We start from the raw sequence: 16,471 nt of genomic DNA, 5'->3' as shown, positions 1-16,471 counted from the left end.
TGCAGTGTATTATTCCATTGATAGACACTGTCCTGAGATACTGTTTAGTCAAAATGCCAGTGGAAAAAAGCCTTTCATTTACCAGTATATGATCTAATCAAAAACAATAATAAAAATATGTTCTGTTTGTGTTACAATGGCAACTTTTAGAGAATTACAGGTAGTATGGCTTTTGCTTCATTTGTTATATCACTATACTGTTTCCGAAGGTAAAGTCAGGGAATTACCACTTTTCATTGCATTCATTTCATTTTCATGTTATGACGTCGGTGAATGTTCAATGATGGATATAGAAATAGCAAGTGGGTAAGAACATGCAAGTTGACATTTGTTATTGTCTCAGTTTGCAGAGGAATATGAGAGAGCTGAAAAGCTGGTTGCCCAGAAATCCAATGAAGCTTGATAAGGAGGCCCTACCAGATCTCGAGGAAACAGATTGCTACACAGCACCCTTTAGCCGTGCACGCATCCACCAGTAAGTGTTGGAACTGGAAACACAATTCCACTGACCAGAAGGGTTTTCTACATTCTCTCTGCAAGTCCCATGGAGACAGCCATTAACAGATGGTCACTGGCAAATACGCAGTACCACATTTGGTATTTTCTATGGAATTTACTCTTAAATCACAAAATCTGCTCTCTGTTACTTGTTAACTGATATTTACAGCTACTACTACAGGCAAAAGGTTGACTGAAAAATGTCTGCCACCTTTTTGGTTTAGAAGTTGGCTTGTTTATTTTTCCATTACATTACAGAATGCAAATACTTGTTCAAATTTGCTTACCTTGATTATATGATTTACTTAGGCAAAGCCTGAGACAGCTGTTGAAACTGGGAACACCTGGAAATGGGCTAAATACATTGTCAGCTGTGCATTTTTTGAAATGCTGTTGTCTGTGAGAGAATAAACGCATATATTCCAAAGCAAACCTGTATGTGATCACCATCAACATGCTCCTTTGAATTAGTTTAACTGTGTTATAGTTTTCTAAAGCAACAAAACAATACTAGTCTTGAAATTCTAGCTGTTTATTTTAAAGCTGTTTTGTGATGCTTATTTAGGAAAGGGAAGTTCATATGAAGGAAAAACATAAGTTAAGATGAATAGGTTTTTTCTTCTCATTAACAAAGCTATGTGCAGGCAGACTGACATCACCCTAAGAAGGTGGAATAATTGCATTATTATCTGAGGTTTGTTTAGTAATGAATTATGTTGCATCAGGTCAGCCGCTTGTTCGCGGTGCAGTTTTCCAGCGGCTCAGAGGACGTGATGAACTGCAATAGTGTCACCTTTGGCACAGCTGAGAAGGGAAAAGCTCTTGCATGTCAGATTTCTGGCATTCAGAATCCCGAGCCATCTGGGAAAGGCTATTTGCGTTATTTGGCTCTATCTTAGGATTCTCTGAGGGAAGGAAGTTGTGGAACTGCTCCTCAAGCGTCCGGTGCCTGTAGACAATAATAATTTCTCCCTGAATGGCAGTGATGGTAGTTTTATACTCAGCTCTCTCGGTTATGTCATGAATTTCAGAACGATCGCTACTTCTGAAGAGTGTTTTTTGTTGTATTCTCTTCAAATGCATATCCAGAATGAAAAGTACCTGGGCAGTAGTACAGTTTGGGGAAAATATATATATTTTATTTGTTCTGTTTTTCCAACAACCTGTGCTAATGACAGTTTTGGGGGGTCTGAGGGGGTGCTTTAGGAATGTACAGTGTTGCATCTTGTGCAGTCACCAAGTGTGAAGCTACAATAAATCACTGTAAGATAGAACACATTGAGCAGCTACGTTTCAGTGCCTATGCATTGTTTGGGGTATTAAAAGACATCCATTATTTCAATAGCTTTACCATAAACAACAAAGACAGCTTCTTCAGCAACTCCACAAGAAGTAGAATTGTCCATCACATGCTGCAGAGAACCAAGTATGAAGATGGAAAGTCCAAAATGGGTGAGAATGCCGTATTTTTTTCTTAGCCTGAAGCTATGAAAATTTTATATCTGTGCTTGCTTGAAAAACTGTTTAGTGGATTAAAACTTAATTTTGCTATCCCTTGAAATCTTTGTTCAGGCAGTAAAACAGTTGTACATTGCATACAATTGTTCTGTGGAATAACTATGTGAATATAGGGAATTGTTTTCACCTAAATACTCATTTCTTAAATAAATTGGAGAGATTATGATAGCTTCATGCGATCAAGAGCCGCAAGAGAGATAACTTAGACCTTAGAAAGCTGACAAGAGTCTTCTAGGACTGCTACTACCCAGCACTCCCAGTGCAGCAGAACTGATCAGAACTACACTTGAATTATCTGTTGTCTTCATGCAGTTCAGAGACAACTGTCCTAAAGGCTAAATCCAGTTTTGGCCAACCCTCTTATTACAGTAGTATATTTCAGAAAGTCCTCATTTTCATTTGCAAATAAGAGAGTATATCTGTATGATCTTCTCTTTTGTCTGTAGGAATTTAATTAAGAATTTAACATAGATGTGTACGTCTAAAGATGATAGCAATTACAAAACGTTGTTGCTTGGGTTTCTGGGAGAAAAGCAGTGGTAAGAAAATCATAGATACTGAGGGATGGAGTCAAATGCTATTGACAATGATGGTGACAGGTTTCATCTTGTAATTAGCATAATTTCTTTGTTTGAATGGATAGATCAGAAATCTGTCATGAGAATTTACTTCTTAGGTCAACCTGACTATACAGGTATGCCCTCACAGGTACTGAATCTTTTTATTGTTAAGGTTATTAGGATTATTAGGTTATTAGGTTACTAGGATTATACCGTTATTCAGGTTATTTATGCCTTATTTTTCATACTGCACTTTGATAGTAGAATAAATGTGGTTTTAGGACGACTCTGGGAGTGGATTCAGTATGCTCTAGCAGAACTCTGATCTGACACAAACTCCTTCAGCTGGTTCATATTTAAAAGTAACAGGATGTTCTCTCTATGCCTCTCACTGTGTGCATACCAGATCATCCGATCACCCGTAAGATCTGTATCCTGTGCTCTGATTAATACACGAGTGTGACCATCTTCTCACACTTGATCTGGCACAGGCACCCAACCATGAAAGAAAAGTTGCAGATGCTGACCTTCAGAATGCTGCAGTTTGACAGAGCCAGAGAGCCTGGGGAATCCTAAGACACCCCAGCTGGTCATTTTCCTGTTTATACCAGCATTCTGAGTACCTAATAGGAAGCTGCATTCTCCTTTTGTAACATGAAAATTCTCAGTGTTTAAAGCCAAATCTGTGTTAAAAAATGACATTGGAACTGTCGCGTTTCTTTCTTTTTAGGTATTAATAGGTTACTAAACAACGGAACATACGAAGCAGCATTTCCTCCACATGAGGTAACCTCATTAATTTTGTATTTGTATTTACATTCTGATTAAAACTTGCACTAATATTTTGAGAGGCTTCATGGTTTATAATTTTGTCTTGCAAGTTTTTCTGTTTCACCGTGTAATGTTGTTAGTAGCTCTTAAATTAACATTGAGGGTTTTTCCTTAGCTGCCACCATTCACAAACCCTTCTTTTCCTAATGGGCTGTGCAGTAGATCAAATGTAGGGGAACTGGTTATTTATTTCCTTTTTAGACCCTTTTTTTCCTGGATAATTTGTGCTTGACAGTATCTTCTTCAGTAGATTAAAGCCTACTGAAGTTTGCAGAGGTGTGAGATAAATGGAAAACTTGTCTTTGTGTTTTGAAAGGGAAGAAGCAAACCACACATCGTAGGTCATCGTAAATGCCCATCGGTTCATGGTAATTGCAGCTGCGAGCGCTGTAGTTAATTGGGCTGAATGCTGTGACTTTATCTTGTGTTTCAAAGGACCGAAGTCTGTGCTTTAGACATTGCTGAGGGTGGTTTTTTGATATTGTATTAATGTTTAAATACAGGCAATACAGAGAAGGAGTATTTTAGAGAAATAATTGAGTATCATTGTTAACACTTCAGTAGGGCATTACTGTAGGCAAAGGTTAGTCATACTGCCAGATAAAGCTGTGTAGCTTTCTGTTGCTACCAGATCCAAGCTCTCATAGCCATTTTGTGACATAACAAAGAAATATATACGCAAGCAACGATTTGAGTTTCAGAGTCAGTTTAATGAAGTCATATTTTTAAGCCACTCTTACCTTGATAGCAGCTTAACTGGCGCTAAGGATAGAGGTTGAACACCCTGCTTTTTTCTTTCTTTCTTTCTTTTTTTAATCGCAGCAATAAACAAGAGTGAAAATTCGGTCCCAGTGGGATCACTGTGAGACTTGCTATGGATAAACAGTGCAAAAAGAAGCAGGAAAAAAAAGCTTGACATGTACAGCACCGGGTAATGCTTTATGCATTGCACTCATTCTTTCAGATGACTGAAAATCAGCCGGTGCTCTGTCCTTAGGGATTTCTAGATGTTGCAAGGACTGTTCTGTGCTGGCATTTTCTCTATGCTTTGCTGACTTTAATGCAAAGCATTGTTAATAAGTCATTCTTAAACCAGATAGCAGATTCCAGCAAATAGTTGTAGCTATCTCAATTGTGAGTAATTCTCAAGATATCAAATAACTTATAAAAAATCAAAATGACTAAAAATACTTGAGCCTATCAGGTTCAAGAGTGTCTCTGTTTTCTTCCCATGGTGTGATTTAACTGTGAGTTTGATGAAACGTTTATTTACCATAAGTGAGTGTTGCTCAATGAAAGGACATTCTTGGGGTGGGGAGGAATCCAATAAAGATATTGTGCCTTAGAATGGACATAAAATGACAAATACAAGCAATTTGCTTTAGGATGGGTCTAGTAAATCTATGTGTTGATGCCTCAGAGATTCCTGTGTAGACTTCAAAATAATGCCACTTCTGTTTCTATCTTCTCAGCCTTGCTGTAGTATGCATTTCCTACAGTGTCCTATACTTTTTAATAGGAGTTAGATATTTCCAATGATATTATTTAGGACAGGAGGATCTAGCTGACCTACCAGAATTTTCTGTGTTTCTTTTTTTTTTTTTTTTTTTTTTTTTTTTTTAGGAAAGGAAAAAACAGGTGCCATAAAGTATTTCATGAGAGTTTCTGAATAGTTGGAATGAGTGAAGGCATCTGAATGAGCTAATGAAATTGAAACACTGTTCTTGGAGCAATATAGAGCTGAATAGTTCTTGATAGCCTTATTCTAGTATGATTTTGTCATTACTCCTTCAAGAAGCTGGTTGTTTGAGAAGTATATGTAACTGTCTCTCTTGCTGTGAGTTTACATACTAGCAGGTGACATTGTCCATGACAAATTGGCATCTATTCATTAAAAGCAGTAAAATCTTCATTTAAAATTGGATTCAGATATAGAAGGGGTGTATTCATTTCTCACAGCGTCCAGTAATACGTTTTCATTTCTTTGTGGGTGTTTGGTTGTTTTTTTTTTTTCAGGGAAGCCACAAAAGCAGACATCCCATCAAAACACACGGAGCTCAGAATCACAGACACCTCTTATATGAGCGTTGGGCACGGTGGGGAATGTGGTACAAGTACCAACCTCTGGATTTAATCAGGTATTAGTACTTTTAAAAGTAGCTTGTTTCTGTGATACAGAGAGCCTGGAAACAATGCACGATCTATTCTGCTAAACTGTTAATTCTTCTTACTCTTTCTGAAATATTTATTACTATCAGTTAAGAGTTGGATTCTCTAAATTGCTTCATTTGGGTGGTTACAAAAGTGCCAGGCCATTCATTTCAGATAAGGCTGAATAAAAGTACATAGATCCAGATGCAAGGTGAAAATTAACTACAACAAGCGATTAGTATTTTAATGTCACAGATGCACGACTGCAAAGCAGAGAACTATATTTAATTGAAGTAACAATGTTGTCTGGATTTCATACTTTCCTCAACAAGACACTGGATTCCAATTGAATCATTTTTTCCTTTCTGACAGTTTTCACTCCTGATCTGACAGTCATAAATAGTCATTGCACACATAGTTGTTGCATCGAAGGCTGTGGAACTAAGCATGTGCTTACTTCTCTTTTCCTGTTCTCTGCTCTCACAGCAACTGATATCCAAGCTTTGAAGATTTAAAGCTGAATCTTCAGCTTGTTTTTTCAGTCTCTGATTTTATCTGTTAATAGTTTGAAATACGTCATATAATGTGACTGCTCATCATAAATTAGAATAGAATACTTTAGTAATGCAAGCCTACAGCTTTCTAGAAGCTGTGTGTATATAAGCCTGTATTTTGTGTGTGAATAAAGTCTCCTTCATTTTACAGTGTTGAAATGGGTGTCTTTAAGTCATTGGGAGGAACTGAAAACTGCAGAATACTTCAATTGTACCCTTATAAAATACATGTCCTAATAAGTCTATGGTTAGCATGACTCCAGTTTTGTGGTAGCCTAAATTAAAACATGTTGGTGAACTGACAACAATATTTACTATAAGCTTGTAACAGTGATTCCTTGTCAGCGCTGCTGCACTGATTGTGAAGGCAGAGGTTACTGCAAGTTTTAACTTGAGAAAATGTCCTTTTCATGCAGGCGATATTTTGGTGAAAAAATTGGACTGTATTTTGCCTGGCTGGGATGGTATACTGGAATGCTGATTCCTGCTGCCCTGGTTGGACTCTTTGTTTTCCTTTATGGACTGTTTACGATGGATTCCAGCCAAGTAAGGTAAAATCCCATTTGAAAACATAAAACAGCCTGTTGAAAGCAAAGAACAGCCTGGCACAAATTAGGTCATTTTACTTTTAAATGCTTTTCAGATACTGTAATAATAATCAAATTGAACACTGGGTTCTTCAAGCAAGTGTATCCACTTTGTATATCTGTTTTGCATCAAGGTGGATGCAGAGCATTTACAGCAAGCACTCTTACCACTGCATCTGCAATGATTTTCATCCCGCCTGCAGGAAATGAAAGAAATGCAGATTCTAATGTCACGTGCACTGCAGTGGTTATCATTCCAGTCTATTGTCTATATATCCAGTCTATAGTCTATCTATAATGGTTATCATTCCAAGCTAATGGGTGAAAAATAGCGACATGTTCTTTAGTTTTACTTCCATTTTGCCTTTGGCCTTAGTTTAGTACAGTTGTACATTTCAATTAATGTACTTTTTTTTTCCCCCTCCAAATGTTAGTAGTGTCAAATTAGTTGATGTAAACTGCAGCCATTTGAGGGCATTGCAACTGTGTGAAAGGCACCTCATTTCCAAGCTCCCCGCTGTTGCGATTTTGCTCTGAGAGTGGTTTGTCAGTTTAGAAACAGTGATGAGAGTGTTAGATTTGAGTGCAGACTGTATTTTCAGGAACCTGTTTCAAGAGAAAGTGCCATTATTACAGATTATCATCTGTAATGAAGTTATTAGTGATCATACTGTTGCTGTTATAGCGATCATAGCTTCTGCTCCAACCAGTTTGGATGCTCAGGCAGTATGCATAGTAAAATCAGATTTCATGGGCAATGTTTCCTGGATTTGGAGCAGGAGTATTTGACAGCTCTGTGTGGAATTGTCTTTGTTTTCTCTTTCACAGTGAGTTGTTATGCTCCACAGTGCTGTAATTAAGGCATTCTATTTTACACCAAACTCCAGAGAGACTTTACAACTTCAGAATGCATTAAATAAAACGCAGTAAGCATACCGGCCAGGAAGCTATGCTGTCTTCATTTGTATTAGGGTTGTTTTGAATAATCAATGTATGTGAAATGCACCAGATGTAGTGAAAAGCAAATAGAGGCAAAATTCTTCACCTTTTCCATGGCACAGTTAAAGCAAGTGGGATCTTGCCATTATCTGTTGTTCTCAGGGTGTAGCTTGATATTCCAGGCACTAGAAGAGAAGCTGTAACACTGACATTCCCCAAGAAGAAAAACAAAAAAACAACAACAGCAACAAAAAGCCACAACAGAATGTCTCAGAATTTAAATAAATTGATGATATACGTCCAAACTTAGAGCTGTTATATGCTTGTGCAAGCGCTGTGTGCTGCTTCTGCCTTGAACACGTGTCTCCAATTGAGCGCATCTAGAGGAGAGACAGTTATTTAGCAGCTGCACATGAAACAGGCAGGTTCATGGAGGTTGGTTGTCTCAGTTTCCACTCTGGGATACTTCAGTGTAATGTTGGGCTACACAGAGAGCTGAGTCCCACCAGGGCCTCTGGACTCTTTTCTAATAGCAAAAGCCTGAAATTGAGGTCATCTATTGTATAGGTTTAAGGGGAAGAGTATTTTATATTGTTGTAGCTAACATGAACTAGTATCAACTTCAATATACCGATGGAGTGTTAATATAGAAACGTGTGTCATGTGTCCTGTGCAGTCCCCAAACATTTGTAGTCTGGATGTGTTCATTCTGGGCAAGTCATCTCTGTTTTGTGGAGTGTGAATTTGTGCATTCGCTTTGACTTGTTGTGACTCAGTAGCATCATCTCCCTGCACTGCTGTAAACAGATCAGTAAGGCGTGCTGTGAGACGTAGATTTAAGAGCAGAGCTTATCTAACTCAAGTTGGCTGTGGCTTATGTGATAAAATGCACGCGAATCTTTTCTTAGTCACCTCTATCATCTGCTTTATGTGTTCCTACTTGAACAGGGGGACTGGACGTCATGACCTTCAGAGGTCCCTTCTAATTTTACTGGCAGGTGCTTTTCCTTGCCTTATTGGCTTGCTTAACCTGGAATAGGGCAGTGGGGGTTAGTCAGACAGTTGATAGCTATAGAGCACATGGGAGCCATCCATCTGTAAGAAGGCAGATAGAGTATGCAACCTAAATGTTCTTATTGTCACTGTACTCTGAGACTACTACATTAGCGCATCAGTTGTAAAATATGCCATTTGATTTTGAGCTCTGCAGATGTGGAATTATGCAAACACAATGTGCATCAGCCATCAGGAAGAGACAGAGCCGGGTATGTTACTCTGACCAAGTCTAGGCATAGAAAACCCAGTTACAATTAGGAATTTAGGCTTAGTGACGGGTATTATGACAGCATCCTCACGACCAGATTACCCCAGATCCGGTATTATATTTTCATGTGAAACTGAGCAGTCATCCTATTAATGTCTGTAATTATGAATCATTAGATGTTAGGAGGTGTTGATTTACAGTATTATGAATTATATGGGGGAATAGAATGGCTTTCAGCTGTCCGCAAAACTTGAGCTTGCAACTGGTGGAATTATTTCTGAAGAAGCCTGCTTTTCTCAGTACTGTCCATGCACCTCTCAGGATTATGAAGCTGGCTTGAAGGTAGCTATCGTGAGCCTCCCTCTAGTGGCTGCAGGCAGAAAAAGGCCGTCTTTCTCTGCCGAAAGATGAAGTACGTTACACGTGCTGCATTGCCACAGAATCAAAAGCTGACTGGGATGCCAGCCTGAGGTTTTGTGCAGCAATAATCAGAGGCTCTCACAGCCAAAGACCTTCAGTCCTAAAATGGAGAGACAGTGTGTATTTCATCCTTGGCTGCCACAGGCAAGTTTGAAACTGAGCACGTTTGCTCCCTTCTGGCGGCACTCATCCTTCTTTTACCAGGCAAGTACCCCTCTCACAATGCCTTTTGCCCCTTGTTACAGAGTATCCCTTGTTTCTTCTGATCTAATTTTAGGAAAGCTTTCGAATCAGATTGAATCACACAGTGGTTGAGCATGAAGAAAGAAGGTGAAATAATAAAGTGGGAAGACAAAACCCCGCAACACACTGTGCCATATCAGGAACTATGCTATGCTGTTATAAGCAATTGTGTGTGTTTGCCCCATGTTTAGAAACATATTTTTCTCCACGGAGGTGCAGTTTTATTGAAAGAGATTTGGGATGGAAGATGTTCTTTTTCTTGTATGAGGTTGCAATCAGGCCTGTTGGCAATGCAGACTCCCTGGGTGCTTTGGCTGTTGTGACAATCAATACTTCCAGGACTCGGCTGTTAAATGAATGCAACAAAGAGAGAAATTCTGAGAGTAAAAAACACCCAAACAAAAACAACAAGAACTCCACAGTTGTTTGCAGAATATTTGGATTACATTTTAAAGACTCAGACATGAAGGAATAAAAAAGCAGGAAGTGAGCATGTATGTCTGGATTCATATACTTTTAAATATATTTTGAGCCATTTATCCTTCCTGAGCTGAACTGGGAAGAGTGTGGTTGTTGTGAGAAGGGCTTTAATAGACCTTTACAAGCCCTTTCATTTGGGTTCTTTCTTTTAAGCAAGTTTCGTGGCGCATGGGTTGCTCATCTTTATCCTCGAGTAAGATATCAAACTATTGCTTGTCATATAAACTAAATCTGATGTCTTTAAAGGTTGCTTTGGGCACCTTTATGTAGATCTTTAATTATCGCTGTTATAGTTTGGCCAGATATCAACGCAGCATGGGCAGCATAATCTGATGAAATCCACGTTGTGCAAAACAAACCAAGACTGTAACTCAAGGTTGAGTTGAATGCAGGACACCGAGCATTTAGAATGCTGAATTACAGTTGCAATTGGCCTTATGTTTGATGACCAGTTTGTATCACTGTCAAGCCATTATATCCTGTTGTTGAAAAAATGATTTCCTTTGTTTGCATACTTGCATGGAAATGCAATCAAGAAAATCCTGTTATGTGGCACCCAAAAAGTTATGTTCTGCTCTGCTGCTCTGAAATGAGAGCTACGCTCTTTCTTGCTTTCAGGGTTGCTTACAACAATTTCTTTAGTCTGTGCTATGCTGTAGGGCTCTGGTGAGTTAGTGGTTATAATGTGAAGCACAACCTAAGATCTCAAAATGTTACATGCTGTCAGCTGTGGTCTTTTATTGACCATTATGTTGGACGGGATTCAATAGATGTACTCATTTGGAAATAAACATAATCCTCCATATAGTATTAGAAGTGTAAATTCAGATTTTATAAGAGGAAGAAGAGAAAGCACAATGCTAATTAATAATTTTATATATATATATATGCAAGAAGCATAGCATGTTGCCCAAAGATATTATGTCAACTATAGGGCCCACAGTTTTAACGTTACTGGCCTGAGATAAAGCTTTTAATGCCTTTTTATTTATTTTGAGTCAGTTTTGTGGTTAGGCATGCTGTTAAATAACAGAGACCACAGCTGATGTTACCTCAGAAAATCTCGAGGATTCTGAAAGCCTTTTAATAACCTTTCTTATCTTATTCTAAAGCAAAGAGATCTGTGAGGCAAATGAAACCATCATGTGCCCTATGTGTGAACGCAATTGCACGCTACAGAAGCTCAATGAAAGCTGCATATATGCCAAGGTAATTATTAGTTTACTGCTATCGTGAATGCTTTTGTCTAAAGGTGCACTTTTACTGTGCAACTGCAGCCTTTGTTGCAGCAAAGATTACAGATTGTGTTGTTTATATAGAGGAGTTTTCAGCCTCTGCGCTCTTAAGAATGGAATAATCTGAAGTATTCAGAGATGATTCTAAAATTGCTTTACTTTCTGAGAACGTTTTCTTCCTAAGTCATTTTCATCAATGGATAAATTTCCCCAAATTAGAAAAAAACAAACTAGTAATAATCTTGCGAATTTATTCATACTTTCCTCTATATTTTATTGTCCTCTTTTTCTTGCTTACTTGGTAACTAAATTTCTGCTCTTCAAAAGGATTTCTCCAGCATTTCCCAGGATTATCTTGTCTATGATGTACTCTACCTCGTCAAACTAATGCAAAGAATTGACACAACTAAATATTTTGCTACTAGAAGCTGTCCTTCAAACTTAGCTGATCACGAGTAGTTCTGTATATGTGCAGCGCTTTCAAGTGAGCAATACGCTTGTATGTGTGCTATGTTCATAAGGCTGGAAGAGCAGCCTTGGCATTTTTCTCCAATGCCTTCTGCCCATAAGACAAACCTTGCTCAGAAGTTAGGATTTATTGTACTTCTAGAGCGTTGAATGTCTCCGGATTGTGGCATGGCAAGAACACTGAGCAATGTGGAAGAGAATAATCGACTCTTTATGGGATTTGGAAACTTGATTTAGACTAGACTTGAAGGAAAACTCAACACTTCAATTTAGACTAGACTTGAAGGAAAACTCAACACTTCAGAACTTTCTGTGAAGGAGCAGTTGATAAACATTTGACATGAAGTAACATTTCAACCACAGCAATAAATACTGCAGTAAATGTTATATTTAAGGCTAAATTGTGCTCAGCTTTTACATACTGCTATAACTTTATATCAAAATGGAACTTTTTTCCTAACTTGCTTCATGTGCAAGGATTGATCTTCAAGGGAGGTTCTTCTTGTTTCATTTCAGGGAAACACTCTTATTCTGGAATAAGAATTCTAATACTTATTCTGTTGTTTGGAACAGCTCGTTGTATATAAGTATTCTAGCATTAAGTTTATTAAGAAAAGTGAATTTTACCTCCCTCAAGCCTGCTTATGTCATGGGACCTGCCTCATTTATATGAAAGACTTGGGCTCATGTTTCTTCTTATTAAAATTGCTGTCAGGGCTTCTTTTATTAAACATTCCCTTCTTACATTTCCCAAGCTTCCCTTTAGGGGAGTACTTCAGAGAAAACAAAGTAATGCAGGAAAATTATGTACTTCAGATGCTTTTTCTGTGGTCTCTTGCCAGGCTGGCAAACAATATACAAAAGCTGCATTTTTCCTTCTTGCTCCTGCCCATTTCTTTTGTCCCTTTCCTCTTTTTTTCCATGTCAGTTTAAAAATGCTCCAATACTGTAAAGCTTATAATTAAAGGCAAAAGCATGTAATATCTGAGTTGCAGTCTGAATTGCTGAATGACTGAGCTGTCATCTTTGCCCACTTGGTCTCTATGATTAGCAGAGGTGATCAGAATGGTGCATGGTGGCTCCTGGGCTGGTTCGGTTCCCAGCACACCTTCACTGGTAGGATGTTGATTCGGAGTGGAAATGAAATGTGTGAAGTCATAGTGATGTAGTATCAGCCAGGTGTGCTGACTGACCACCATCCTAAGTGTGGTGCTGAATGGTTGTAGCCCAAATACTTTATCTCAAGACAGGGCTAAAAGCAGAGCCAGTTACCTATATTCTGCCAAATGATCCTGCTCTCCCATTAGTTATCAGAAAGAGGGAAATAATGAGAATATACATAAAAACTATTCACCACGCTTCTTCTTTCTCTTCAGTTTCTCTTCCTAGCATATGCCTTGTTACAAGTTAGTTTGCATTTATCTTGTAATGTTTTGTGCCTTTTTCCCCCCTCATTTTTCCCTTTCTCCAAAATGTGAATTTGAAGACTATACTTTCTTTCCTAATGCTCAGCAGCATCTTAACCACCTTTCATAAGAAGAAATGTAGGACCGCTATTCCTGGCACTGATTTAAGGAGCACTGATCTAAATTTCAGCTTCCTAAATACCATTTCTTATGATGGTTGGATTTTTGTAGTACAAGTTCTAATGTATGTAGAAGAGAGAATCCTAGGGTGATCCACAGGCTTGCAAAAACTAATTATCCCTTATTTTCTACTGGTAATCTTTGGACCTTATAGTAGAATTCACATTCTGCACCAAAGAGCTTATAAAGAAGAGTGAGATAAGGGGTAAATCATAGGATCAGAAGTAGAGCATTTACAAAGGGAAATGAAATATGTGGTTTAGATTTACATTTCAGAGTTGGTTACTTAGAATTTATTGCATGTTAAAAGGTGATAGTCTTTTAACAAGGAAGATTTGCTGAGGTGTCTGTATGTAAAGGAATTTTATTGCTGCCTGCAGAGAAATTGTGGAATAGCTTGGGAGAAGTAGAAAATGAAATTAAGAGACATTAACTAAGTAATATACATAGGAAGAATTTTGAGCCTGTCTGGTCACAGAGCATCTCCTGCTTACTGTCTGTGAAGCAAGCAATCTGGAGATGCTCCAAGTGATAGTCTAGGAAAACAAGGCAGAAATAGGATGGGATAAACGTTCATAAAAGTAGCACTCAAGCAGGACTTCTTACTGGAATGCTTGGCTTTTAATTTCTGCCATCAGTGATGTATTCTGGGTTTCTTTGGTGTGGAAATGAAGGTGGCAATATTGTTTGTTACTGATGTATTTATTTTCTGTTCAGGTTACACATTTGTTTGATAACGGAGGGACTGTCTTCTTTGCAATTTTCATGGCAATCTGGGGTAAGTACGTTTTAACATTGTTTTTTAATTGACCTGACCCTTTTGGGGGATTACTGGATTACGAGGTTATAGTTAATAACAAAAATTACAGAAGGATTAAGTTTTTATTGCATAAACACTACTTTTTTTTCCTGTTTTCATCCACTTCAATTACTGTGCTAGCAGTGGTTGAAAATAATACCTTTTATTGCTAATGTTATGACTATCTTTGGTGCCTTAAGTGTCCTTAAGCCTGAGTTTTATGTCATGCAGGCAAACATATGGGATAATTTCATGAAGTCACAGAATCCTTAGGGTTGGAAGAGATCATTAAATGTCATGTGTTCCAACTGCCCTGCAATGAACAGAGCTACAGCTCGATCAGGTGCTCAGAGCCCTTGTAGAGAATTCTTATGGAGTGAATGAGAATTTTTTACAGAGCTAATTAGAGGATAACAAAGATTTGATGATAGATGTTTACTGCAATTTAACTATTCATATTCAAATTCACAGTTGAAATAACACGTTCATTCCAACATCACACGCTACGTCACAGGGAGTGAAGCAGGGTGGTAACCACAGGGGCTATATTGAAAAAGAATTATCAGTAACAGTTCTTTCTTCTAGAAGGTCGATATAGTATTGCCACACAAGACAGATGTGGTGTTTCCAGCATGAAGCATTTAATGGGATTAGATTTCACTGAAGCTAATAGTATTTTGCTGCTGGAAAGTAGAAAAGATTTATTAGAAAAATATTAGGAACAGGAGATCATTAATTTCACCAATATAAACATGTGTCTATGTTTAGGTATGTGCAAACCCTGAAGTAATGGCATCATATCACATACATACATATGTCTGAAACAAAGCCAGCTATTACAATTCTAAACATTCAAATGACACAACATATCTTTATTTACACAGAATGTCAGAAGAATAAGCAATAATCATTCTATTTACAATGAAGAGTTGGACATGTTACAGATTTTAGAAGCTGGCCTGGTAAAAGCTAAATAACAATATAGAAACCTAAAAGACATACCAGGATAGCATAAGCCATATGCACGTGCACACAGAAGTTGCAACTAGATTGTTAAAAGTTAACAGAACTGATGGGCATCCTTGGGGTCCCTTCCAACCCAAGCCATACTTGATATCTCTTCATTGGCTCCTGCTCTTCCTGTTGTAGCCTTGCAGTTACTAATAATTAGTTGCATAAACTCCTAAAATACACAATTGGTACCACGGTTCTATACTGATGGAAAGAACAGTGGTTCAGATGAGGTTTTGTTATTGATCCCTATAGGAATGGCATAACTGCATGTTAGCCGTTCAATTCTGTACTCTTTCAACTACTTTGAAGTAGATATATGCCCTTTTCTTCTTCTGTGTGACCACCACTGTTTCTCTTTGTGGTGTGTGCATGCTTATAGTTTATTCACACATTGCAGCATTTACAGTGAGTTATTGAGATTGTTCCACCAACATGATTGCAGTCTCCACAATAAATTAGGTATTCTGACATCATAGTATCAAGCACATATTCCATGCAAGCAGCTATTTTCTGTGCACTTCATTCTATTTGTTTTGTCTTTTATTGTGTCTATACCTCTACAGCTACATCTGTTTTCATTTTCTTTCTTTCTGCATAGACCTTTCTGTAGACTGCAAACAGATAAACTGCAGTTATTTGCATTTTATTGCCATATTTTTACTCGTTAGCTGGACACAGAGCATGCTTTTTAGGATATCTATATGCATGGCATAATTCCTTTCATATTGAGACAATTATTTCTTCTGTCTAACCTTTACAAAACATGATGCATAGTTTCTGCAGATGTCACCTGTAATGCAAACAACCAATCAGTTTGACAGATGGATAGAGGCTTGTCTTTTGTTTTTCCCTTTGATCGTGTTTTTAACTGTGTCATCACAGTCAAAGGTTAAGTTTAGTTCATGTTTCTCAGTAGTGCCATTCACTCCAGCAGACTTCAACCTCTGGGTAATCCAAGTGAAACTAATTCTGTTTGTGTTATCTTCTGTGGAAGATACAAATGTAGATTGGGAAAAAATAATGTCCTGAGTCATTAATCAGACAGAAATGATATTTGGACGGAATAGTTTCACCTCAAGGTCATGAAAGTGTTGGGGAGAAGATTGTACTGATGCTAATGTAATATTGCAATCCTAGTCAGAGATTTGCTGTTACAATGTCTGCATTCATGCCCAAGGTTACACAAAGAGGAATTTTACCAATGTGTTATTTCTCTGTATTATGGCTAAGAAAGCAAGTCTAAAACTCTCCCGTGAAAACTATACATTGATCATCTCATTTCAAATCAGAAGAGCGCTGCTCTGGTCCTGGGCCCTGCCCCTTA

General features: G+C 38.0%; 1 protein-coding gene across 3 annotated transcripts in view; it reads left to right on the top strand.

The window, feature by feature from the left end:
• Positions 1 to 16,471, top strand: part of ANO3 (anoctamin 3) — a 110,222-nt gene that overhangs the window by 63,583 nt on the left and 30,168 nt on the right. For all 3 annotated transcript variants that reach the window (XM_072337218.1, XM_072337220.1, XM_072337221.1), the window contains exons 8-14: positions 344 to 475; positions 1,844 to 1,950; positions 3,307 to 3,362; positions 5,424 to 5,545; positions 6,529 to 6,663; positions 11,158 to 11,254; positions 14,052 to 14,112. In XM_072337218.1, the coding sequence (XP_072193319.1) occupies positions 344 to 475; positions 1,844 to 1,950; positions 3,307 to 3,362; positions 5,424 to 5,545; positions 6,529 to 6,663; positions 11,158 to 11,254; positions 14,052 to 14,112 (710 nt within the window). The remainder of the gene's footprint in view (positions 1 to 343; positions 476 to 1,843; positions 1,951 to 3,306; positions 3,363 to 5,423; positions 5,546 to 6,528; positions 6,664 to 11,157; positions 11,255 to 14,051; positions 14,113 to 16,471) is intronic.

Source organism: Excalfactoria chinensis, chromosome 5 (genome assembly GCF_039878825.1).
Source record: "Excalfactoria chinensis isolate bCotChi1 chromosome 5, bCotChi1.hap2, whole genome shotgun sequence".
Lineage (NCBI taxonomy): Eukaryota > Metazoa > Chordata > Aves > Galliformes > Phasianidae > Excalfactoria > Excalfactoria chinensis.
This window is presented reverse-complemented; position numbering and strand designations above follow the sequence as displayed.